The sequence below is a fragment of the Molossus molossus genome, unplaced genomic scaffold, assembly GCF_014108415.1.
Source record: "Molossus molossus isolate mMolMol1 unplaced genomic scaffold, mMolMol1.p scaffold_m16_p_11, whole genome shotgun sequence".
Lineage (NCBI taxonomy): Eukaryota > Metazoa > Chordata > Mammalia > Chiroptera > Molossidae > Molossus > Molossus molossus.
In genome coordinates, this window is record NW_023425346.1 from 95,894,484 (window position 1) to 95,921,603 (window position 27,120).

The 27,120-nt window shown below is 36.9% G+C and overlaps 1 protein-coding gene across 21 annotated transcripts in view; it reads right to left on the minus strand.

The window, feature by feature from the left end:
• The window catches only part of CUL3 (cullin 3), a 90,575-nt gene extending 63,799 nt beyond the window's left edge, over positions 1-26,776 (minus strand). The window contains exons 1-3 of one of the 21 annotated variants that reach the window (XM_036254927.1): positions 4,793-4,906; positions 3,485-3,635; positions 1,412-1,524 (exon numbers count right to left, since the gene is read on the minus strand). In XM_036254927.1, coding sequence (XP_036110820.1) covers positions 1,412-1,524; positions 3,485-3,560 — 189 coding nt within the window. In that variant the 5' untranslated portion in view covers positions 3,561-3,635; positions 4,793-4,906. Of the gene's footprint in view, positions 1-1,411; positions 1,528-3,484; positions 3,636-4,792; positions 4,991-7,892; positions 7,965-13,010; positions 13,156-22,398; positions 22,520-26,397 lie in introns of those variants that run through there. The other 20 variants (XM_036254923.1, XM_036254928.1, XM_036254925.1 and 17 more) reach the window with 20 other exon arrangements.
• Between the last annotated feature and the right edge of the window lie 344 nt (positions 26,777-27,120).

Sequence of the window (27,120 nt, forward strand, 5' to 3'; positions counted from 1 at the left end):
CATTTCCAAAATCAGTAGTCAGATACTTTCATCCCAAAGAAGTATTCTCCCTTCACATGCCCTCTGGTAGTTTGTACCACTCTGCTCTACTAAAATTGTTTGTCAAAATGTTCACTATTCTCATCTTGAAATCAGGGTACAAGTAAACTATAATAAACTAGTCCCAGTTCCATTGATTCCATGTAAAAATTGTATTTCCTGTGAATTATTTCAACATGGAAAGATCGATTCTGGCTATCTACGCCGTAACACTAGAACACTAAAAGGTTCACTTTGCTTAAAAAAATTTTTTACATGCAAACACATTAGGAAGTTCAGCTAACAGCTAAAAGCGTAAGAAACAAAAAACTGATAGCCCTAGCTGGTTTGGCTAGGGTGTTGGCCTATGGACCAGAGGACCAGAGTATGGACCACGGTTTGGTTCCTGCTAAGGGCAGGTACCTTGGTTGCAGTTTGTCCCCGCCCCAGTTGGGGTTGTGTGGGTGGGTGGAAACCAGTTGATGTGTCTCTCTCCCATGGATGTTTCTCTCATCCCTCCTCTCTCCTTCCCACTCTATCTGAAGATAAATGCAAAAATGTCCTCGGGTGAGGATAAAACAAAACAAAACAAAACAAAAACCTGATGAACAGACCATGTAGTAATGCTTTCAAAACACAAACGGATATATTCGATAAGACTGAAGATAGTTACATTAACACCACATAACCCTAAACCATTCCTTCATCTTCTAGTCAGAAGGTGCAATGTTGAAACTGCTTTTCCTGCAAACTACACTTACACACATTTCTAAAAGTTTCCTTTAGTAGAACGAGTGTGAGACTTCCTACATCAGGGGACAAACATTTTGGGCTAGTGTATGATGGCCCTGCCTGTCAGTCAACAGATTCTTTTGGCAGTGTCTCCATAAAGTAATACTTAGTTAAATTTTTCATAACATAAGAGTAAAAACTAAATAAAATAAATGGAGAAAATGAAAATGTAAATAGACACTAGCAGTTTAAAAAAGTTAATTAAATTGAAATAAAGAATTAGATATGCTGAAATTTGCACATTTCCTAGTCAGAAACTGACGGTTTAAGCAGGTCAAATGAGTGCTTATGAAAGAAAAAAACTGTAAAGAACATTTTTAGATGTTGATGATATATCATTACTACCTGTGTAAAAGAAATAAAGAATTTAGCATATGTATTTTTAATTTCTTTAGCACATTCAACTTGAATATACATTCTCTGGAATACAAGGGGGAACTGCCCGTATTTTGAAATGACAGTTAACCTTAGATACAGGACCACTTTGAGCAACTGAAAATATGCTGAGGCTCTCAGTTACCATGGAGTTATTTGTTCACATGACTTCAATTTCTACCTAACCATGTTGGAGAGTCCAAAAACCAATCATTTAGACACTGACCTCACACTCTGGCCTCCTCTCTTCTCTCCTCACTTTTTGGATAAGCCAATTTTCAACCATAGCACAATAATTACAGATGTTTTTTCCTGTATCTATGCCCAAGTTGCAAAGCACTGCTTTAAAAAAAAACAAAAAACAAAAAAACACACATTCAGTCCATTTCCTACTGAGCTTTTTCCTCACTTGGCAGTTCCTTAGCAAATTCTCCACAAGGGCTACTCCAAGACTCTTCATCTCATTTTCAGAAGATGCATGGCTTAATAATTAGATTCCTAATAGTTTTACAACTAAACAATCTAAGATATTACTTCCAATTCCTTCATTTTAATTGCATAAACTAAGACCTAGAATTTAAAGAACTATAGTTTTACAAACACTGAGCCAATGTACTTAAAGCCCCTCATGCACCCTCCAAGGCCAGCATATTTACTGCACCATGATCTATTCACTATGTATGTCTCAGGAGGCCAATCTGAAGCCACACTGACTATGTTTCATCTAAGCAATTTACTAGCTAAGTGCATTTGGACAAATCACCAATTCTCTGTGCCTCCGTTTCTTCACTTGTAAAATAGAGATAAAGTCCTATCTGCGACCATGAACTAAGTTAATACTTGTAAAAAGCAGTAGAACTGGACGTAGCACATAGTAATTGAGAGTGATTTTCATAATTTCCTACAGAACTCTGGCAAGTGAGAACATGCCCCCCCCTCTTCTACTTTTATTCCCCCATTGTTCCCAACTCTCTCCACATCCAAAAACTCAGTTGCTGCCATCTTCTCCCTCTTCAAAAGCTTTAAAACTCTTCCACTCTATTTTTCGTCTTTCATTTGATGTCAAGCTTCTTAGTCTTCTTTATTTTCCCATACCTATTTAACCAAAGTTTGCTCTTGCAGGTTCATCCCTTGGCTCTGGGATTTTCATTCTCTGTGAACTCCAACACTTATTCCTCAAGATATGCTACCTAGTGTCAGATCTGAATTTTCAGAGTTGAGCTCTACAAACATGGTATTTCTACTTGACCATTTATTACGATCTTACAGTCAATTTTCCTCAAATGTTAAATAATTTCTAAGGTGCCTGCCAACTATAAAAATTTTCAATATAATCTGTAACAAAATTTGTCATTTCCTCTACTCACTCCAAATCAGTTTTCCACTATTACTTCACAATATTTCTATTGGTGGCACCCTAATTCTCCCAGAAACCAAATTCTAACTAGTCTTACTTTAGAATTTCTGACATCATCCATTCATTTTTAGCCTACTGCTTTACTCATATTTTTTTCAGGTTTTCTCTTGCTTCTAGCAAACCACCTCCCAATTCTGCATGTCTATAATTTCTATCTTAATCTTCCTGAAATGTTATGTCACATTATCATCTAGTTAAAAATGTCCAAAAAACCTCCACTCTTAAGTCCAAATCCCTTAACTTCATATTCAAGTTTTTCTCCAATTTGGTCCCAATTTTTGCAACACTATAATCCACTAATCCCCATAAATTATTATATACCTCAAACTCAACTTACCACCTAAGTGAACATTTATGTATAATCATGTGACATCTGTAATCCCTAGAATGCCTTCCACATTGTTCACTTATATCCCAAATTTGTCATGACTCACTTCAATTTGATTCTTTTTCATGAAATCTTATAGCCCAGGGTAACTTATTTGCCATTTAATTATATAACGCCTCACACTGTTATCTAATGTGTGTATCATCTCTCACATCAGAATAAAAACAAACCTAGGATGGGAGTTTCATATATATCTTTGGATTCACTGTATTTTCCTAGAACGTTTTGCACAGTAGGCACTTAACAAAAAACTGCTTCATGAGATACTAACTACTGCTCATGTAATCCCACTTAAGAGAAAGGACTAGTATAGAAGGAACAGTAAAAACAAAAAGTGATTATTTTGTAACCACTAAAGTAATAATGATTCATGCAAGAATCATCAATGGATGCTAAAACCATCACATGAAAGCTTCTTGGGGAACAGGATATTTATACAGTCTCAAAATATATCTGAACAAATTACTTATGAATTACAAAGGGAAAAAAGGTACCTTTACAGTGAAGAAATCTGGCGGACACCAAGTGATCAAAGTTAACATCACCAATAATGGGATAAACTGACATCATGTGCCTCCTGATGTGATGCACTGAGGACACAACATCACTTATGTATTATTCCTGCCAAAAATGCATAACCTGAAACTAGTCATGAGGAAACAATCAGACAAACCAAAAACTGAGGGACAATCTACAAAACAACTGACCTATACTCTTCAAAAATGTCAATGTGTTGAAAGACAAAGAAAGGCTGAGGAATTGTGTATGTGATCCTGGATTGGATCCTGGATCAGAAAATTGCTATAAAGGACATCACTGCTACACAGGATAAGGGTGAATTTATATGTGGACTGTATTAGATAATACTATTATATTAATGTTAAACTGCCTGATTTTGAACAATGTTCTTTGGTTAAGAGAATTTCCTTGTTCTTAGGAGAAACATTCCCAAGTATTTGAGGGTAAATAAATCTAAAACTTATTCTCTCATTATTCAGCAATAATATCAATAATTGTAATAATAACAAGTATCAATAAACAGATTGGCAAGATGTTAACAACTGGTGAATCTACAATGAAAGAGATCACTGTACTATTGCTACAACTTTTCCATTTTGTCAAAATGAAATTTAAAAATGAATACCCTAATACCACACAAAAACTCTGAAAAGTTTTACTTATCTGTGGTATTTACATTTTATTTGACAATCTTAAAGCAAGATATACTTGCAGTGGAAGAGTTTGCTCTGTAAAAACATATATTCTAAAAAAAACAAATACATCTTTTTGGAACCAAAGAACCATTTTATAATGTTAACAGCCCACCACTATTTTTTTTTTAAATTCACATTTCTATATTAAAAGACAGTTAAAATGAATAAAGTCAATTTCAAATAGTAAAAAGTCTTAGACAATATTTTTTAAACAATGTAGTTTTAATATTTTCAACTATTCAGAGAAAGTGGAGAAAGCTAATATTGGTTGATTAAGCATTTTAAAGAAAAAATGTTGATCTATAACATTAATAAATAAACATTTGTAAATTACTGAAAGTTTGCTTCCTTAATTATGATTATAGAGAATATTAATCATAGATCACAAATTTCATCTTCCCTCAATTATCAGAAGCTCTGACTTAGCAGATTAAAAGTTTTGAGTAGGTTTTATAATACAGTCATTAACTATCATTTATCTAGGCTTCCTGGAGCCTTTAAAAATAATACCTCTAGTCATAGTCAAATATGGTATATAGGATTTTCTAGATTCAATATAATTAGCAACAGTCCTTTAAAGTTGGATACCTTATTTATGAGATGTTCGGTAACAACTTCTCTTAGTCCAGTGTAGAGCTTTTCTCCATGTTTATGCAAAACCATTGTATATGCATTTCTATAGAGCTCCTCAAAACTAAGACCACTGTTATTCTTACGCTGGATTTCTTGAATTGCATTTTTCAGAAGGTCCCAAATGCTGTTTACATATTTTTCATCCATGGTCATCTGTAATATCCAAGAGAGAAAAAGAGACAAAAAAAAAAAAGAAAGAAAAAAAAAGAACAAAAACCAATGGTTGAAAATTTGTCTGTATTTGTCCATATAGTAAATATTTTATTATATGGCTACGATGATAACGCTGTATGACATAAGGATGTTAACAATCTGTTTTAACAGAAATAAAGAAATACACTTAAAAATAGATTTTAGAGCTGAAACAATTTTTTAAAATCCTTTAAGACCTCCCTCCTTTCTTATCTGCAGAACCCCTCCACTTTAAATAAAATCACAGTCCTAGATGTTAATATTTGCTTTAGCAGAAAGTGTAAAATGTCTTTCCCCTAAGTTTATTTAGTAAAACACAAGCTCAAAGATTTCCTCTCCTGAAGATCTATAGAGCGCCTCAGCAAACTAAAGATTGAAGAAAGACCTGCAATTAAAAACAAAACAAACAAAAAACAAAACCAAAAATAACACCCCACCACATTTTCTTTGTTTAACCTAGTATTCTCTCATTTTCCTCCTTTCCCACCTTAGACTCTAAGGTCCATCATCTGTAACTACCTTTTATGTAACATTCATAAGTCACCTGTCCTCCTATCCTCCTTCCAAAAACATGCCATTCTAAGCCTCAACTGCCCACCTACAATGCACCTGCACCCATGTAGTTGAAAGTAAATGAATAATTAACACATATGCCCATATTCAATTCATCTCAGTTAAATTCATGACCACTAATCACAAGTGAACCCTTAGTGCAACCCCACAATCCAATTTTTCTAATCTACTGACTCAACTCTCCTACATGATTTTACACCATCTCTTCTGATAATGACTTGCTTCCTATTCTGAGAGAACAGGAACAACCTGAAAAGAAACTGTACAAACTCACCATATCCACTAACCTAGTTGATTGCACACCAATATAATCTACTAGCTCTTGTACTCAAAGTGCCCAGTTCTTATACTCAAAAGCACAGGGATCATAAACACAGGCAAATTCTAGAAACTTGTTGGAAAAGGAGCATTTCCGACCCCAAACCAAACCTACAGAACCATAAAACTTGCATTTGAACAAGAACCCCAGGTTATTCATATACAGAATGAAGTTTAACAAGTACTGCTTTGTTTCCATAACAACTCATCTAATCAAGGACCCCCTTTCTTTAGCAATCTCCCTTCCTAGCACTATCAAATTTTTTCTTCTCTGCTACACAATTTCCATCTGCATTCAAAATCACTGGTTTCCCAACTTAAAAACAAACAAATCCTCAAAACCCCACATATTTCTCCAGCACCACCTAATTTCACTCTTTTCCATTTACAGCAGAATCATGGGGTAGGGGAGGAGAATTCTACATTGACTGTACCCAAGTCCTATTTTTCCCATTGTATCTTGAAGCCCCTCTAGTAAGGCTTCCATCTCTACCATTTCACTGAAATTACTCTTGGAAAGGTCACCAGTAACTTCCACAATGCAAATTTAATGATCAAAGTGTCAGTTCTTATCTTACTTGACCTATCTGGTAGGAAATGAACATTTGCCTTCCAAGCACTACAATCTCTGGTTTTTCTTTCTATTCTAATGACTTGTATTTGTCAGTCTGCTTACTAGTTCTTGCTCATCACAACCTCCAACCCTAAGGCTCAGGTTCTAAACCTTTTGTCTATCCACAATGTCTTTAAAAGGTGAAGCTGATCTCATCTATTCTCAAGACTTTGTTAACCTCAAAATGTGTATGTCCTATTTGGTCCTCTCCCCTAATATATCTAATGTTTCCACTTGAATGCCTACTATCAAGTCAAAAACGGAAATCCTAATCTTTTCCCATAATCTGCTTCTCATGCAATCTTCTCCAAATAAGCAAATGTCCAATCCATCCTTACATTTGCTAATGCCAAAAAGGTTGTAATCCTCTTTACACCTTTATCTCATTTCTAATGCAACCAAATTCTGTTGTCTCTATCTTCAAAATGTATCCAGAATCTAAGTCCTCCTCACCACTTCCCACTGCCGCTAAACTAGCCTGATCCAATCACCACCATCTCTCAGATTACTGCAACAGCTCCTAGCTGGTCTGTTTCTGCTCTTGGTCTATTATCACAGAGAAACAAGACTGACCTTCTGAAAACATAAATCAAATCATATCACTCATCTGTTCACTACCCTCAAGAGACTACCCATTTCGCTTGGAGTTGAAGTCAAAGTCCTGACACTATGCTACAAAGCCTTATTCGATTTGATCATCTCTCTGACATCAACTAGTCCTCCTTCTTGCTCACTCTGCTCCAGCCACACCAGCTTCCTTGCTATTCCCTGGAAGACATCAAACAAGTTAACTTCAAAGTATCTGTATCTGCTACTCTCTGAAATGTTCTTCCCCCAGATACCTTCATGGCTCATTCACTTATTGACCTCAAAACTGCTCAACTGTCACCTTAAAATAAAGCTTTAACTGCTCACTCTTAAAAATAGCAGCAGCCTCCTACCAGTGACCCTCAAATTCCAACCCTACATTCCTTATTTCTTTTCCTGGCTTTCCTCCTCCCAGCCAAATGTCAGCTCCATGAAGGCAAAAATTTTTTTCAATGTGGAATTCCTCAGCCACTAAAATCAGACGTGGCATATTAACAGGCACTTATACTTGGTCACTGAATGGTTTTCTGCTAATCTCTGGCTAAGGAGCCCTTTTTATGCCACATAAAACTTACAAATTCTGTATTTACAATCTGGGAAATCCTGCAACAATTATTTAACTGCTTCACACATACTTCCAACCTGAATTGAACAGAAATTAATCCGCTCCAAAAGGTAGGTGAAAACAAAAACAAAAAAGAATAACTTTTGGAAGTGAAGGATATGCTTATTGTATAAATTGTGGTGATGGTTTCACAGGTGAATACTTACCTCCAAACTCATCAAGTTGCATAAATGAATTACGTAGTTTTTTTGTATGTCAATCATATCTCAATAAAGTGATTAAAAAGAAAAAAAATCCCCTCCAAGCCATGTCTAATGGGTATGAATGTGAAAGAGAAAGGAGTAGGTGGGCAAAATAGTTTTCAGTCATTCTACCAATAAAATACCAGTTCAACTATCAATCAAGAGGATTCTTAAGCAGATGACTCAAACTAAGTCTTATTATTCTAATCTTTTCTGGAGAGCTTAAAAAAGAACTCTTTAAGAAAACAACTTCTTTTCTGTAACTTAAATATTATTCAAATCCCATCTCTACCAGAGTTTTCTGAAATGGCCTTAGAGTTTACCCCTACACCTAAAACTATTTTTTTGTCAGATATCCTGATTCATAGGGTGCCATCCATATAAAATATAAGATACAGCTATTTATAACTTTTCACAAATAAAAGATAAGATATAAGCTCCTGTGATATTAATGGCCTTAATACCCCATATACAGTAGTCCCTCTTATCCACAATTTTACCTTCTGCAGTTTCAGTTACCCACAGTCAACCACGGTCCAAAACTATTAAATGAGAAACTCCACAAATAAACAATTCTTGATTTTAAAATTACGAGCCATCTACATAGCATGATGAAATCTCGCATCATCCTGCTGTGTCCAGTCCAAGACACAAATCATCCCATTGTCCACTTGGCAGCTATCTTCTTGGTTATTAGATCACTGTCGCAATTTCAAAGTGCGTGTGTTCAAGTAAGCGTTATTTTACGTAGTAACGGCCCCAAAGTGCAAGAGTAGTGATGCTGCCCCGCTGGTGTGGCTCAGCAGTTAAACGATGAGCCATGTACCAAGAGGTTACCAGTTCAATTCCTGGTCAGGGCACATGCCCAGGTTGTGGGCCCGATCCCCAGTGGGGGGCATGCAGGAGGTGGCCCATCAATGTTCTCTCTCATCTATGTTTCTCTCTCTCCCTCTCCCTTCTTCTCTCACTAAAAATCAATAAAGAAAAAAAAAAAAGAAAAAGTGAAGCAACTAAGATACCATCTGTTAATATCAAATAACAAACACCTAAAGCAGACTGAATATTCAGAACTATTTCAAAGACAGAGCTCAGTGTATATCTATTATAAACTCCAGAGATAACTATACTACCAACAGTTGAGCAAAACTTCAAATAATCTTTTCAAGCTTTGTAAAATAAGATTCCATGAAAGCTAGAAAATTTACAAAAACGTCTCTACCCAGCATGAATTACTAAATTTTCTATTGAAGATTAAAGAACTTAAAAAATATAAACCAAGCCCGGCTGGTGTGGCTCAGTGGTTGAGTGTCAACCCAAGCACCAAGAGGTTGCTGGCTGATTCCCAGTCAGGGCACATGCCTGGGTTGTGGGCTTAATCCCCAGTGGGGGGCATGCAGGAGGCGGCCAATGGATGTTTCTATCTTTCCCTCTCTCTTCCTTTCTCTCCAGAAATCAATAAAGGGGGAAAATTTTTTTTTAAATATATAAACCAAGAGGCTTCAAATATTGTATAAGTACTCTCACATTATAATAAAATCATTTCTCACATAGATAATCTAAGACTGTATTAATATTTTCCTCAGTAGTCATGCCTTATAGAGATCATAGATGGAGCAACAGGAGAACAATGTTTCTTCTGGTGATTGCTCAGATATAAAAATGTTCCAACAAAAGAAAAGAAAATGGAGATATAAATGATTTACCCAAATCACGGAGCTAGGATTAGAACTCCTACATCCCCAAATCTAGTCCATATTACTGAACTCACATCATATTCCATTGTGCTAACACGGTAAAGTAGTATCAGTGCCAGTCACTGATTATCTTGGTCAACATAGTATGGTATACTAGCAGAGAACACAGGTTTTGCTGTCTGTATGACCTGAATTTGTGTCAATGGCTGTTTTAAATTCACAAGCCATGTGGCCTTGGGCAAATTACTTAATTCCTCTAAGCCTTTATTTCCTCACGTGTAAAGTGGGTTTGATAACAGCATTAATCTCAAAGGACTATCACGAAGATAGTTCTAAGAAGAATGTTAGAATTTAGCCCAGCCCAGGACACAATATAATTCCTCTCCAGCTGACTAACAAAGGTGTCCAATAATAGAATCTCTTGAATTCTCATCTATGGGCACCAAATGTCAGAAAAAAATACAGCTTTTAAAGCTTAGCAAATAAAGAGATATGAGCTAAAACAAAAGTGCTTTAAGAGTACAACTATGCTACTATAGTTAGGTGGCTCAGTTGTTTGAAGCATCATCCTATACACCAAAAGACTATAGGTTCTATCCCTGGTCAGGGCATGTGAGGGAGGCACCAGATTGATGTTTCTCTCCCCACCCTTCTCAAAAATAAAAAAATGAAAATTCTTGGGTGAGAATTTTTTTTTTAAAAAGTACAACTATGCTAAATAAATGCAAGTCAGTAGTATAATGTAGCCTTCTTTCCGAAACAGTATTCCCTACTTCATGTCTCCTATTCGTTCAGTGCCATTTAAATCATTTTAATCCCAAGAGTTCTGTCCTTGGCTCTTTTCAGTCTATACGGGTCCCTGTAAGCATTTTCATTCATGCTTACAACTACTACCTACACATCTAGGGTTTTAAAATTTACAAGACAAGACTATCAAGGGATTCTGAAGACTCTTAAAATTGTATACAAAATTTTGCAAATATAATGTGTGTACACTTCTTTTCTGGGTGGTAGATTCCTAGCTCAGATTTCCCAAGAACTTTGGTCCACACCTCAAAGAAGATAAATATTGGCTTATACATTAATTGCTCCTAAATCTATATTGCCAGCCCAGATGCTTCCACTGAAGCTAAAACTATTTTATTCAACTATATGCTGAATATCTCCAATCAAATGCTCTAGACAAGGATCAAAGTTAGCATGTCCAAAATCCCTGGTAAACGCAATCTCCACACCCACCCAAATCTTCCTCCTGTATTCTTGGATTCAGTAGTGGCAACATAGCCTAGTTAAAACAAGATAGAAGCATAGCCCTTACATTTTCTTTTCTCCTCCCTCTCAAGCCCTTCTCATCCATTCATTAGGCCAAATATGCCCCATTCTTTCATCCTGAATACCACTATCGCCTTACGACTTTCATCTAGATCACTGCAAAAGACTGCCAACCATCAAGAACTCTAATATCCTCTTGGAATTCATCTTTCTCAAAATCATCATCAAAATAAACATATGAGCAGCATGCCAGTTCTCATTAACAACAGGGCTGTGTGGGGTGGTGTACTTTAAAAGGGAATATAACACTCTTTAAGATCTAGTCTATGTATAAGTTAGCTTCATTTTTCACTCACCACTACCTATTTTACATTATTCCCTAATGACATCAAACCAATGGTAAATCCAGACCACAGTCACTCCTCCCTACCCACTCACCACCCTCCCAGGTCTTTTTTATGTTCCCTTCTTCTGCCTCTTCTTTATCTGATTCTTCATATAGCCTCTGAATACAGTTCAGGTGTCATGTTATCCAGGGATCCTTCTCTAACCTCAAGCAAAGCTAATGACTCCTTCTCAGCTGTTTTCTAATCCTAAGGATATATCTATCACTACACATTACCATAATGCTTCATAATATGTTTGTGCATCTTTTTTTTTAAACTAGACTATGAGATACTTTAGGGATTGTACATTTTTCTTCAATGCCACTTAGAGAAGGCTATAAACAAATGTCTGGTGAATTAGTATCATTTTATACCTATGTACACCAATGCAATTTTGAAAACATGAACATTTGATTACTAAGCACAGTAACATGGAGTATTTCAATGTGCTTATCTACAGCAATTAATGTAATTTTTAAACAATCTAATGTCTTTTTCAAATAGAAATTAAGTAATAACGTGCAAGCCAACAAACTCAAATTTTAGATATTAAGTCAATGGTTCTCAACCTTCCTAATTCTGCGACCCTTTAATATAATTCCTCATGTTGTGGTGACCCCAACCATAAAATTATTTTCATTGCTACTTCATAACTGTAATTTTGCTACTGTTATGAATCGCCATCAGAAATATGTGTTTTTCGATGGTCTTAGGTGACCTGTGAAAGGGTCGTCTGACCCCCAAAAGGGAATCACGACCCACAGGCTGAGAACCGCTGTATTAAGTAGTATTTTCAGATTCCCCATTCACCTAACTAAATACCTTACAAGACTACTTAATCATTAATTTTATTAATAAGTGTTAACTGGGGGAATATTAATGAAAGGAAAAGGCAATTAAGAGATCCATAAGCTACAATCTTTCCTGAAATTAAACAAATCCAAAAAAAATAATAATAATAACATGTTAAAGGAAACTAGCTTCAAGTGCAAATTCTTAGATATACATATTTTGGTCTTGGCATAATGTCAACAACAGTAGCAAAATAATTACATTAATAATGAACTTTAATTTCTCATTCACCCATCCTTGATATAGCAAACAACACTAGCTGTCACAAAATTTAAAGGCCCAGTTTTATTAAAACTTATTAAAAAAAAGGTTATAACATTCTTATCTTGAAGTATTATTTGTGCAAGTAGCATTTTAATTTTAGTTGATGAAACTGATTTACTTAGGTTGCAACAACTGCAACTATACTCAGGAAGAAATCTGGTAACCAATACTTCAGCAAAAAAATAAAATGCACACACACAGACATCTATACACAAATATTTAATGTTTGCTAATTGTTAGCTGTATACAGTATTTATCCCCAAGAAGCTCAAGTTACAAGTGATCAGCAAGCAAAGTAAATTCATTTAGCAAGAAAAGAAGCAAAAGCTCTTTTTAAAAGCAAGATATAATTAAGTAGTCTTAATTTAAGGTTTAGTAAGACTTTAAAAATTAAATCAAGACTTTAATTTTTAATAATGACCTTTTCCCCTTACCATTCCCAAATCCAAGATTAAAATTCCCTCATTAGAAAGTACCAATTGCAAAAATAATGCTAACAGTCATTTTCTTTCACAAACATCTCTGACTTTTCATCCATATTACTTCAAATAATGCAAAAACACAACCTTTGAAATGTCTGAATTTGAAAGGATGTAAGTCTATTATATACTTACACATCTTGAAGATCAGGTAATTACTAAGAGTTGGAGAGAACTACAGCATGAGCCAATTAGAACTAAAATGAAGAGAACTGTATTCTTCACATTCACTATATACAAAGGACAAGAAGTCTTTGGTCCCCTGTGAATAATTTTCTACAAGAAATTTAGAACAGGGTGGGTGGGGGAAAAGGGTGAGAATTTGAAATTCCTAGCAATTCAGAATGACACAGCTAGAAAAAAATAAACAAGGAAAAATGCTTGTTCTTAATTTTAAGCTTCAGCCTCAAAAAAGTTGCTTTGGTAAAAATATCTGAGGAATGGCAGTGTTCTAGTCAGACACAACTAAGTAATAAATTAAGAAAGGAAACTCCCTCACAGACCGTAAGCACCTCAGGGTAATATAAAGTCTCTCTTCCTTTATTTTATTGTATTCTCTATAATATATGGCACAATGCCTAGATATCATTCAAAAATATGACTTAAATGCAGTCAAGTTATTGTTAATGATAATTAATCTTATTTGATGACCAACAACTATGTAATGATTTATGACATCCGTAATAATCCTATTTATCCCTCAGTTAATCTTTAAGCAACCTCAACCAGCAAAAATATAGCCAAAAATGTAAGCTTTGAGGAAAAGAGCCCAGTGGGACACATTCAGACTTCGGACAAGTTATTTAACTTTCTAAACTTCACTTTCTTCATCTGCTTGGGGAGGGAGAAATGGGAGTAGATGGTGTATTGTGTGGCAATTAAGTAAGTTTGTGAAAGCATTTGGCACACAATAATACTTGCTCAATACATTTGTTTCTTTTTTTTATCCTCACCTGAGGACATTCTTCCATTTTTTTGGTTCAGATAGAGTGGGAGGGGGAGAGAGAGACATCCACGTGAAAGGGACACATCGAGTGGCTGCCACCCGCACAACCCAGCCAGGGCCGGGAACAAACCGCAACCGAGGTACGCGCCCTCAGCGAAAAGAACCCGGGTCTCTCTGGACCGTGGGCCGACACTAACCACTGAGCCAAACTGGCCAGGGCCATTTGTTTCTTTCTTTACTACATAGAAGATATATATATATATATAGTTTTAATGACTTAAACCTGAATGTAAAGTTAAAGACTACTGATTAACTGGTTTCTCTTTGGTTCTAGTGGAGACCTGATAGGAGTGGAACTAGGTTGCCAAAAGTATTAACTAATGTCAAGGAAAGAGAGAAGAAGATTATCAATTGGAAAAGCATAGTGGCCTGGGGGCAATTCTGTGAAGTCATAAACTAACTCTGATCTACACTCACTTGGCGTCCAATATCATTAAATTATAGAACAGTAACATGATGAGAAATCTGAATCATCAACAGCAAGTTCAATTACAATTTGCATTTCAGATCTCAACATGAGTAAACTGTTCAAAAATCAATTTGAAAATTCTCAACAATTTTTTTCAAAGACACAAATCACGCTTCCAGATTAGCCTATTACAGTCCAATTAAATCACAACTGATTTAAGAGTTCAAATACAGTACTATTTCACTGTATCTTTGTGAATGAATTTTGCATTCATGAAAAAAATGTATGTGTAACATTTCAGTCTGATGATGACCATAACAAGATTCAATTCTAAGCATTCTCACTGAGGCTAGAAGTTTGTCACTATCCTATCCTGATGTTACAAAGATGTTACTTGACACCCTGAAAAACATTTTATCCAGAGATTGAACCATAGTCACCTTGACTAAAACTCTTCAAACATTATAGAGATCCTCCCTATTAAGACAATTAGTTACTACATTTGTAAAATCACCACTTCAAAAAGATAAAAACAGCCTGGCCAGTTTGGCTCACTGGTTAGAGCATCAGCCCACCTACCGAGGAGTGAAGGTTTCCATCCCTGGTCCTGAATGGCTGTCATGAGGAAGGCAATCAAGGATGTCTCTCTCTCACATCAATGTCTCTCCCTCTCTTTCCTTCCCTCTCTCTACCCACTCCCCCCCGCCCCCACTCTATCTAAAAAGATCAATGGAAAAATATCCTTGGGTAAGGATTAAAAAGTAAAAAACAATAAAAATAAAAATATTTGCTTTATTTTCCAATATACTATTAAACACCAAACACTATTAGAGATCCTATATATAAAAATGCTCTTTAAACATTCATCTGGTCCAGCCAGTGTGTCTCAGTGGACTGAGTGATGTCCTATGTACTGAGGTCCTGGTTCCATTCCTGGACAGGGTATATGCCTGGGTTGTGGGCTTGATCCCCAGTAGGGGGCGGGCAAGAGGAAGATGATTGATGTTTCTCTCTAAAAATATTTTTTAAAAAATGTTAGAAAACATTCATCTGGAAAACAGAAACAACAGAAGAGCAGGAATCATATTTGGGATGAAATCTGAAAGTAGCAGTAGAAATGTTATCAGGAAAAATACTTTATATCTAAATATATGTGTGAGTTCTGTATTTCTATCCTATAATCTAAAATTATTGATTTAGCCCTGGCCGGTTTGGCTCAGCGGTTAGAGTGTCAGCCTGCAGTCCAGAGAGACCCGGGTTCGGTTCCCGCTAAGGGCACGTACCTCGGTTGCAGTTTGTCCTCGGCCTTAGTTGGGTCGTGCGGGTGGCAACCACTCGATGTGTCCCTTTCATGTCGATGTTTCTCTCTCTGCCTCTCTCTCCCTCTCACTCTAACTGAACAAAATAAATGAAAAAAATGTCCTCAGGTGAGGATTAAAAAAATATATATAAAATTATTGATTTTAATCAGAAGTGACAATACCATCTTCTCTTTGTCTTCAGTAACTTTAAAAAAAAAGTATTTATCGATTTGAGAGACAGAGGAAGGGAGAGAGAAACATCAATTTGTTGTTGCACCTATACTTATTTATGAATTTAAGGGTTGTTTCTTGTAGTGACCAGAGATCAAACCGGCAACCTTAGCTTATCAGGAAGACACTCTAACCAACTGGGCAACCCTGCCAGGGCCACTAAATATTTTTTTTAATGGGTAACCAGTTTTTTCTAAAAATATGATAATGTGTAAAAGTTCTATAAACTGTAAGGCAATAACACACAATCCAAAGGTAGAGATAAAAACGTGAAATACTATGAAGTGCCACAGTTAGCTTGGTCTTTTATTGAATGAACCTAACTGTAGCTAAATGTGGTATCACAACGAAAGGCCTATCACGTAAAATTATTACTAAAATCTGCTATCAAATCAGCTCAAAATTTCTCTAAAACTATCAACTCACACAGAAAGATGTAGAACATAGCTAACTTTCCCACTGCTTCATATTAAGATTTAACCATCATCACTAAAATATACCATTCTTAATATAAAGGAAATTCTAAGGCAGAAAAGGCGACTTTCACATCACAGAAAATGTTTTAGGCCAGAGACCACACCAGCATTCAGTTCTTAGATTTATGTATATATATATATATAATGTCTTTACAAAAATTTTTACAATGAGCCTATAAACCCCAAGTTAAAACCTCTTCATTTTACAATTGAGGAAACTGTGGCTAAGAGGTTTATCCAAGATCACACAGTTAGTTAGAATAATGAAGGAATCCAAGTGTCCTGAGCTATGAGCCCTTACCCCATGTCAACTCAAATCACCAAGGTGCTCAATATTAAGAAATTATTTTATTATTGAATAGGCTACTGTTAACAATAAATCACTATAGCGAAATATTTATTAAAAAAAAAAACTTTCAACTAGAAATCAGGCTTCTAATTCAGGTTCTTCCATAAATTAAAGACCTCTCTGGTTCTGTTTCCTCATCTAGTAACTAAGATCAGAACAGATTCTAATATTCCTTGTAGCTTTTAAAATTAAATTATGAATACAAATAGCAAATAAGTCAGACAATAAATCACTATAGCAAAATACCTATTTAAAAAAAAAGTTTTCAACTAGAAATCAGGCTTCTAATTCATGGTTCTTCCATAAATTAAAGTCCTCTCTGGTTCTGTTTCCTCATCTATTAACTAAGATCAGAACAGATTCTAACGTCCCTTATAGCTTTTAAAAATTAAATTATGTATACAAATAGCAGCAAATAAGTCACTTATTTGGCTAGTAATAGGGTTCATCCAAAAATTATAGCTCTTTCATGTCTCATTTGCATATACCATGAGGAATCAAGTAAAATATTTTAAAATATCTCATCTTTGTGCTTCAAAACTCATTTTTCTATTTAACCTGCTTCTTAGTATATTCTCAAAGAAAAAAATTAAAGACTATATTAAAGTATTTATAACACACTAATAACTTTAAGAAATCATTTTTTTCTAAACATATACTTAACAAAATAAATTTCTATTAACAAAAAAAAAGGAAGTTAAAATATCTGTCTATAAGCCAAAAAGGAAAGTGTTAACTCATAAATATGACAACTAAGGTGTCTTTTTTATAGGCTATGATTTTGACTGAAGTAAATACATACTAGGGCCCCTTTAAGCAATTTATATACTCAGATTTTACTGAATATATACTTCGACTGATTCCAAGTTTTTATAACATTTGCTCTTATAAGTAGTGCATTTACCTTGAATCTAGTAAAGTTTAAGCTTGCAAAAAGAGCTCCTTCCAATGCCCAGAACTTAATTTTGAATTCTTTTCATAAAGACTACTACACTGCATAAGCTTCAGGTTACCCCAAATCTGCCCCTGGCTAATAATTTAAATGAAAACATTATAATTAATTTTCAAATACATTCCTATTAAGAAAAAGAAATTTCAGAATCTAGCAAATCCTTAACAGAATATAATTAGGCAGTATGGTGTAGTGGAAAGAACATGAATTTTTGAGTCAGACATGCCTGGGATCTGAATCTCAGCTCAGCCTTTTCCTAGGTGTAAATATATTTCACTAGGTGTAAATGTATTTCATTATGTCTCTGAGCCCTAGATAGATTTAAAACAGGAGTAACAACACCTAAAGATTGTTGTGAGGATCTGAGATAATTACAGTTCCAGGTACCTAAAACAGAGCCTACTAACTACAAGGCAGACATTCAACTAGTTGTAGTTTACTAATCTTATAAAGAAACTTCTCATGCTATTACTAAACTGGAAATGAAAAAGGAAACAGAATTTTTCATGATTACTATCAAGAGGACAGGGCAAAAAGAAGAGGCTAAGTGTTGTTCAGTTAAGGGCTGCTTTAGATAAGAATGACTTACAATCAGTATGTTCAAGTATTCCTCTTAGCAACGATGGCTTGCTTTGAGAAAAGTTATCTCTAAAGAATGTTGTATTTTCTTAAAGTAGGTAAAGATATCCCTATGAAGTCTTTCTTCTTTTGCTTAGGACTTTCTCATTTAAAGAGCCAATTTGGGTCCATTCCTTTCTCAATGATTACAAGTACTAAATGAATGGAATTCAAATTAAGAAGTTTTACTCAGCCCTGACCAGTTAGGCTCAGCAGTTAGAGCTTCTGGTTTGATTCCAGTCAAGGGCATGTACTTTGATTGCAGTTTGGTCGCCAACGTGCAGGAGGCAACCAATCAATGTGCCTCTCACATGGATTGATCTCTCTCTCTCTCTCAAGATAAATGGAAAAATATCCTTGGGTGAGGATTTTTTTTAAAGTTTTACTCTATTACATTTTCAACTTTAAAACCGACTTATGGAAAAGAACTAATGCTTACAAGGGACACAAAAAAACTGCCCACAAGCACTGAGTGTCCAGCTAAGCTAGAGACCACTGTGTCTTGCAATTTTCAACAGGAGTGCAAAATAGCCTAAAAGATATAAGCAGTGAAGACAGACAGGTAAAATGATCCAAGATGCTTTTTGCCGATATTTCTGGCTTTGCTTTGAGGAGGAAGCAGGAAAGAAGGGGCAACTAATAACAGGCACCCAGCTTGGGAGAATAAAAGGAGTCTTCCTGAGATCCAAGGGGACATTAATGTGAGAAGGAAACAAGCACGATAGAATAATTAAATAATAATCACAGTATGCATTTATTTATAATGCTTACTATGTACCAGGCACTACCTATAAGAGCTTTACATATATTAACTCTCTTCTTACAACAACTTTATGAGGTAGGTACTACTGTTTTGCCTTTTTACAAAAAAAGAAACTGGCAGAGGTTAGGTGACTTGCTCAAGTTCTACATCTAATAAATGAAGGAGCTAGGATAAAATGCAATATTGGAGTTTAAATTTTCTAAAGTAGCAGGATGACAAGCTCCAAGACAGGGTAAAGAACAAATATAGAAGAGGCCAGGGATTATCATTGTATATCTAGTACCTGGCTCCTAGCACACACAATAAATGTATTTTAAACTGAATAAATGGATGACTATGCCCACATGCACTGAATAAAGTTAAGATTTAAATTAGAGAGAATGTGAAGAAAGTATTAAAGTCTTCTATGACTGAGGGAGCATAAGTAAGAAGTCAGAACATGGTTCTAAGAAGCACTCAAAAGACTAGATCACAAGGGCCTGAGTCACAAAAGAGAATGAATGGATGTGGTATTCAATAAATGGCACCTGGGCCCAATGATTCAAGGATTATAGAGAATGGACACCTCAATTCAAGAAGATAAACCAATATCCTCAGGGCAAAGCCAGGTTTCAGATGAAAAGGCTAAAAATTCCAAGAACTGGCTGGGGATATGGATGAGTGAAGTAAGGGATCACAGTGTACAGGTGAACATATTGGGAGGAAGGAGTCAAGGTGGAGGGAGCAAAATGTAAAGCACATGTAGTAAACAGAAAAGACTGGACCAGAGATTAAGTCTTCTGATGCCCAATCCAAGGTTACTGCCAATGCATCACACTACCTTTACTTTCAAGTCATTATTGTTTAGGAAATTAGGCTGACTACCTGTCTGAGGAAAAGTGCCACAGGATCATTAATGACCTTATATCTTAAGTCTTCACTTACAGTTGCAGAGTTTAAACATTTCACAGTATTACTTGCATTGACTTACCAAATTAATCAATTACTACAGTTTGGCTTAAATGACTAGTTTCTCATTTAATCAATTGTTCAATAACCAACCACGCTGTTTCTAACACTATGCTAAGTGTTCTGTATTTCAAAAGAGTATATGGTATAAGCTTTGAGCAAGGATCACAACCTAGTTCATAAGTGAAATAAAAATGAAAGGGTGGAGGAGAAAGGGAGAAAAAATTGGAAGGAAATAAAAAGGTGCATTTTTAGATAAAAATTTAATGTACATACCAAATGCGTGTTTACTCCTTCAAAAAAGTTCCATACTTACTCCAATAATTATGTGGGACACATTACTGGAACTTCTCTTTTGAATCTATCCCTCAAGAGCTGGTAGCTTTCTTCTGAAGTACCCCAGTGGTACCACCTATATCCTTTGAGACTAATTGCTCAGTGTCATTCATAAATAGACTATAGGTTTTTCAAAATGTAAGTTCTAAAAACTGTACCAAAAAATGACAGCATCACTCAAATAAGTGTATAGCGTCCCCATATAACAACTTGTAAAACTATTATCAATTTTAGTATTTAAATTGGGGCATAATCTACATGCTGGTATAGCGATAGCTAACTGTGTGCTAGGTATCATTCTAATGCTTTATTTTCTTTACCACACAATAAACCTGTAAGGGAAGTATTACTAGTATTCGCTAAAACAGAGGAGAAAACCAAGGCTAGACGTGGTTAAGTGACTTGTTAAAAATAACAGCTAGGAAGAGGTGGAGCTGACAGTCAAACCCTGGCAACCCAGAGCCTGCACTCACATGCCCAGTCTCTTCACTTTTTAGGCACATTCCTAAAACATGTTGAACACACCAATGTAAAACTAAATAAAAATTCCCTACAGACTTGATCCAGTTTTATTCTTAAAAGTAAAGAAATGCAAATTAAAGTACTATTTTCTCAACTATGACATTAAAGGTATACGTTGACTAAGACACTGATACACAGAAGTTAAAATGACACAACCTTGAAAGGTATAATTAATTCTTGAGAGCATCATTTTAGAGTCAGACTGCCTGGGTTAGAATCCCAGTTCTGCCTGAAACAATATAGTAACCTTAAGCAAATTATTTAACCTCTCAAGGCCTCGTTTGTATAACAAATGAGAATAGTAGTACTCTATATAATTGTGCAAATTAAATTAGTTTATATATGCAAAGCACAGAGAACAGTTCATAGCATTCAGTAAGTGTTGCCTATTATTATTACTACCTTTCTGCCAATTTGGTAATACATATTAATTATGTTTAGCCCAGTAATTCAATAATCACAAATGAACTCAAATATTTATATGCCTAGTCACAACTGCATTATTTATAATAGAGAAAATATGGATTCATTGGAATTAATCACAATGCCTGGCAAGAAAAATGATTAAGCAAATGGAGGTACTATAGAGTAGTACAGTCATCAAAAATTATGTTTTCGACATATTTAACATGAAACTATATGTCCAGTAAGATACTGTTTTTTTAAAGGCAGTATATAAAATGATATAGTACCTCACTTCTGTGTGTTCACAAATACATGACAGATTAAAAGAAAACACATCAAAATGTTCTAATACTGTTTATTTCCAAGTGGTAGGATTACAGGTAATTTTATTTCCTATTTATAAATTTAGATATTTATTAAGTTTTCTATCATGAATATGCATCACTTTTATGATTAGAAAAGCTACTGAAATAAATCCATTGCTTTGACAGATTATGACTGAATAGTTTTTACACTATACTGATACACAGTGTTAATTCACATTTCATCCAAGTGACTTCTTACTGATAACACCTTTACATTTTTTGTTGACTTTATAATGGATAAACAAGAACTATTCTCAAAAGTTTCATTATTTAAAACTACAAATTATCCAGCAACTTTTATACATATCTAACAAAACTGCTAAAGAATATCAAGATAATCTTGAAGAAAAATAACAGCAAAAATTATCTCTAAGGTCTCCCAATTTAGAATGTAAAGGGAAGGCATACTACTTTTTCTAGTCCTAATTATATAATCTTCCTAAACTAGAAAAATGCTGTTATTTAATGAATGATATACAAACAAATGAAGCTTTCTCTACTTTGTTTGCATCAATCAACCTTGTGACTAATGTATTATTTAAAAGACCAAATTCTCACATTATATTCTATACTTCCAAAAAGAGTTTCAAATTCAATACTGATATTAATAATTTTCCAAGTTCCTCTTAACTGCTACCTAGGAAGATAACACAAAATAAACACTTTATAAATAACTACTTAATGCTTTTATTTTTCAACTTCAAACAGCTACAACACAGCTGGCTGTCCTAAAACTATTAAAAAGAATAGGTCTAAGTGCAAGGAACACTTTAATGAGTTTGCTACACCTTACTCCAGAAGTTCTCTGTAAGAAAATACTAAAGAATGAAAAACAAACTTACAGTTAATTCCCCACCCTGTGTGATTTGCAAGACTATAATTCAGCGTTCCTGTATGTATATAGTCCAGGTAGTTTTAGGCAACAATTAGTTTCCCTAAGGAAGAGAAACCTATTATGAAGATCAAAGCTGTTCCCCCAAATCTGGCAAATATTGTATGTAGCTGGAAAAACAGAAACATTAATGGTCCCTATTTGTCATTAAGTTCTTGTACTCTTAAATACATAAAAAATAATCTTAAAACTTAAATCTCTTACTACTGTTAGTCACTTTATAGGTTTCATGTAACGGTAACTTCCGCATCATTCCCTGTCCACGCCACACAGGTAGAACTCTGGTAAACTCATCTAGAATTATGGAGCGGACATCACAATCAGAAATTCTTTATCATGGTTCGCATACTTCTATAAACTAAACTGAAGCCATTTCCAGATCACATTCTATAGGCAATTACTTTCAAAATGTGTCTTAACTCTGAAGGCTAAGCCAATTAAGGCAAATCAGAGAGGCTAGCATTTCCATTCAAATATACACCCTCCCACCCAATCAATCTTTCCGAGCTCATATGGACAAAACCCTGGACAGTACAGATGGTGAGGAATGGCTTTTTCAGAGATAAGGACAAAAGGTTCATCTGACAGCAACTAATCCTACATAGTGGAACAAAAGCTCAGGAGTGAGACACATGGCAACATCAAGGAAAGAAGAGCAGGAACTTCTTGGGGCAGCATTCTCTGGTCTAAATCCGTATTGTTTCCAGGAGGTTGACAACTTATAGCCTCCTTCCTTAAAGTTTTGTGGCCCTTGCTATTTTGGATACCCAAAAAACAAAAAGATGTTTAATGATATATATATATAAAATACGCAATGCACTGCAGGGAAGCTTAAAAACTGGGATAAACTTTTCCTCCATCAACAATGTGTAAATAAAATCCCTTTTTGTTTTCCACCTTAAAAAGAACCAATTTCTCTTGAAGTCTTATGAAAAGGTCTACTTAAAATGTAAGTTTTGCATAAAACTGTTATGGTGTAACTTCTATTCTTGTGAACAATGATGAAAGTACACTTAAAATATGCACTCAAAACATTACAAAGAACCTGAGTCTACTGATGGGATTGTATCTAGAACAGGCTTACACAACTATAAAATATCCTGTAAGTTCACTTACCACTCTATTTTGCAATGAAAACAAAACAATCCTCAAACATATTTTTATGTTTTACACATCAATTTTATAAAACAGAATCTGAAATGAGCACTTCAGATCTTTGGTTAAACTATAATTTCCCTTAAATTACAGTAACTATATATCCAAATGATAATGTAAAATACAGTCTTTGTATGTACATATGTACACATACAAACAATATTTTTTCTTTATGAAACACTATTTACTACTTCTGACTACCAATTTATGCAGACTACAGTTACACAAAAGACCACTACCTTGGAATAAAAGAAAAATTTTGAAGGTCTATACTCATTTATCAATGGGAAATATCATGCACTGAGGCATATCGCTATCCTTAATGAAGGCTCAAGGAATGATGACTTATAATCTTATATATTAACAAACTATAATGGTTCTTTTCATTGGGAACTACTTATGATGTTAATAATTATAAAATAATAAAAATTCTATGCTTTTAAAAATTAACAGATATTAACTACTGAATATCAAACACTAGTCATAAACTTCATTAAAGGATTTTAGAAAAACTTAGAAGGCAACAAGTTAGAGAAAGGGTCCAAATTAGCTCATAACCATATGCTACTTAAAAAAATAAGTCAGGCCCTGGCCGGTTTGGCTTAGTGGTTAGAGCGTCGGCCTGCGGTCCTGAGAGACCAGGGTTCGGTTCCCGCTAAGGGCATGTACCTTGGTTGCAGTTTGTCCCCGGCCCTGGTCGGTTGTGCGGGTGGCAGCCACTCGATGTGTTCCTTTCACATCGATGTTTCTCTCTCTCTCTCTGTTCCTCTCTCTCCCTCCCACTCTACCTGAACAAAAAATGGAAAAATGTCCTCGGGTGAGGATAAAAAAAAAAAAAAAAAAGTCAGTTTCAGTATCACATAATATTAAATTCTTCGGCTAAAGGAATAATAAAATTCTCTCCCAACAATACAAGATCCAGAAGCAGTGACCTTGGTCTTTCAAGCTATGTTGATACATCCCAAGTCCCTAAAAGAGTAAAAAGGTCTACTAAGTACTCAGTACTTGTTGAATGAAGGAATGGGAGAACAGGTAGGAACAAGCTAATCTATAGAGATCAAAGAGTTGACAATACATAGATTAAGGTACAACCAGCTAATCAAAATATTAACTTGAGTTGATGTCAAATGGGAGCTATTCCACATTTTAGTAATAATCTGAAATAGAACTCAGGTTCCAAGAATAGGAAACTGTTCCTAGAAAACTTGTTGCATAAAATTATTTAAAATACTAAACAATTCTAAATTCTGCTAAAAAATGGTCAGAACTGATTTAGAACAACCAACAGTACTCATAAAACTCATAAACCCAAGTTCATTGTTCCCGTACATGGGAAGACATGCTAGTGGACTGCATTAGTGCTCTTTTGTCAGCATTTCTCCCTTGGTAGTTTCTCACACTTAGAAAAAAAGGTCAAAATTTCAAAATGCCTTCAAAACACTTAATTCTCCTGAGTATATCCCACCTTGTTTACATAATTCAGGAAGTCTCCAGACACTGACATTAGCATTTGTTACTACAATTTCATAAGTCTGCATCAGGTATAGTATTTTAAATTTTAAGAATTCAGAGAGGTCACATTCTTTGGTTGAGTTTCTTAGCTACCTACAATTATTTCAATTATTTTACTAATAAAGTCTTTCTTCACTGCAAACACCACTTTAAAAAAATCATGCTTTAAAAAGTGAGTATAAGCCCCTTTTCCTCCTTACAGGTTATGTGTCTATGATTCTAAGAAAGAAAACCCAAGATCTTTCTCTAGATTTATTGTTGTAAGATCTCCTGTTCAATTGCTAGTCTGTCTATCTTGACATATACGTGTTACTGTAGCGACACGAGCAAGTATGTCCAGTTTCTCTGTTACTCCAGTACATTTTAATTGCTTGCCACTGACTATCTGAATCAGATATGACATCCCAAGTTATACCCTATATACTAAACACCGCAAGCGTATGACTCAACGTAATGCTAAAAAGAAAAAGTTTCTGGACAGAATACGTTTGCTGTCAATAACACCTACACTACAGAGTCAAGCAGCCCAGGGTGGTGACTATTCATCCTTCTGGGCTTCCAGGTCTAAGAAATGGAGAAGCAAGTGTCCAGTGTGTTCCCGCTTGCTTCTCCTGGCCCTCCGACGGGCGGGGAGGCAATTCCTGCACAACAGAGTTTGTGAAGTGCTTTGAAAGCTTGGGATGAAAGGTGCTATAAATACACCTGATGTTACTAGTCTATTACTACCGAGCATTACGTGGAACCACTGTCACTGCGCCGAGGGTAGGCTGACGGCACAGCGCTTCCCGAGGAAGGGAAGAGAGAGGACAGTCCCCTTCGTCACCCGCAGGGCTCGGCCGGCCGTCATTTAGACTGGGGTATTTTGTTGTTAAGCGAAACCACACGTGAGAAGTTACACGCAGTCCCCATCCCCGCAGGCCGAGGAGTCCCGGGGACCGAGCGAGGAGAGGAGTACTGGGGCTGGGCCTACACCCTAGTAATGTGGGGAGGTGCTGGGACCGGCAAAGGGGCCCCGGCCGCAGCCGACGCCCGCGGGGCGGCGGGAGGCGCAGCTCCGGGCGGGGGCGCGTTGCCGGGCCCGGGCGCGGGGAACGGCCCGGGAGGGCGGCCGAGCCGGGGCCCCGCGCCGCCCCGTTGCCGGGAAGGCTCGCGCCCCGCGGCCGGCGGCGTGGGGGAGGGGAGGCCGGGCCTGCGGCCTGTTTGGGGAGTTCAGCCCGGGCCTCGCGTGCGGCTCTCGGCGGGGCCCCCAGCCCCGGGGTCCCGGTGCCGAGGAGAGACTCACCGGAAAGGCCCGGATCCGCATCTTGGTGTCCTTCCGGCTGCCCGTGCCTTTGCTCAGATTCGACATGGTGCTCGTCCCCTTTCCGGCGGCGGCTGTGGGTCGCACTCCGAGGCGCCGGTGTCACATTTAAGGCGGGCGGGCAGGCGAGGAGCGACGCTGGGGGCGGCGGCGCGGCCCCCGGGCTGGGCTGGGGAGCTGGCCGGCCCCTGGGCGGCCGCGGCGGGGGCGGCGGCGGCGGCTCGGGCTCCGGCGGCTGGGGCTCGGCTGGGGGGCTGCGCTGGCGCGGCTGCTCCGCGGAGTCCCCCTCACGCCCGGCTCAGCTCCCTTTATCGCGCTCCTCCGCGATGGCGGCGGCGGCGGCGACGGACAAACATCTCACTGCGCAAGCCGAACGTCCTCCTCCTCCTCCTTCTCCTCCTCCGCCTCAGCGAGACGAGATCCGGCCCAGAGGGTGGAGGGGGGAGGAGGGGGGAGGAGAGCCGGAGAGTGGAGATTGGGGGGAGGGAGGTGGGAGGACGGGAGGAGGAGGTGGACGGCCGCCGCTGGGAGGAGACGCTCAGGTCTCGCGAGAAGAGGGCTAGCGCGCTACCCCGGGTGAGGCGGGGCGAAGCCCGGGGGCGGAGAGGCCGCGGGAGGGGAGGAGGGGAACGGGGAGTTGGGGAAGGGGGAGGGACCAGCGGGCGGGGAGGAGGGGAAAGGGGCGGGGCTGAGGGCGGGAGGAGT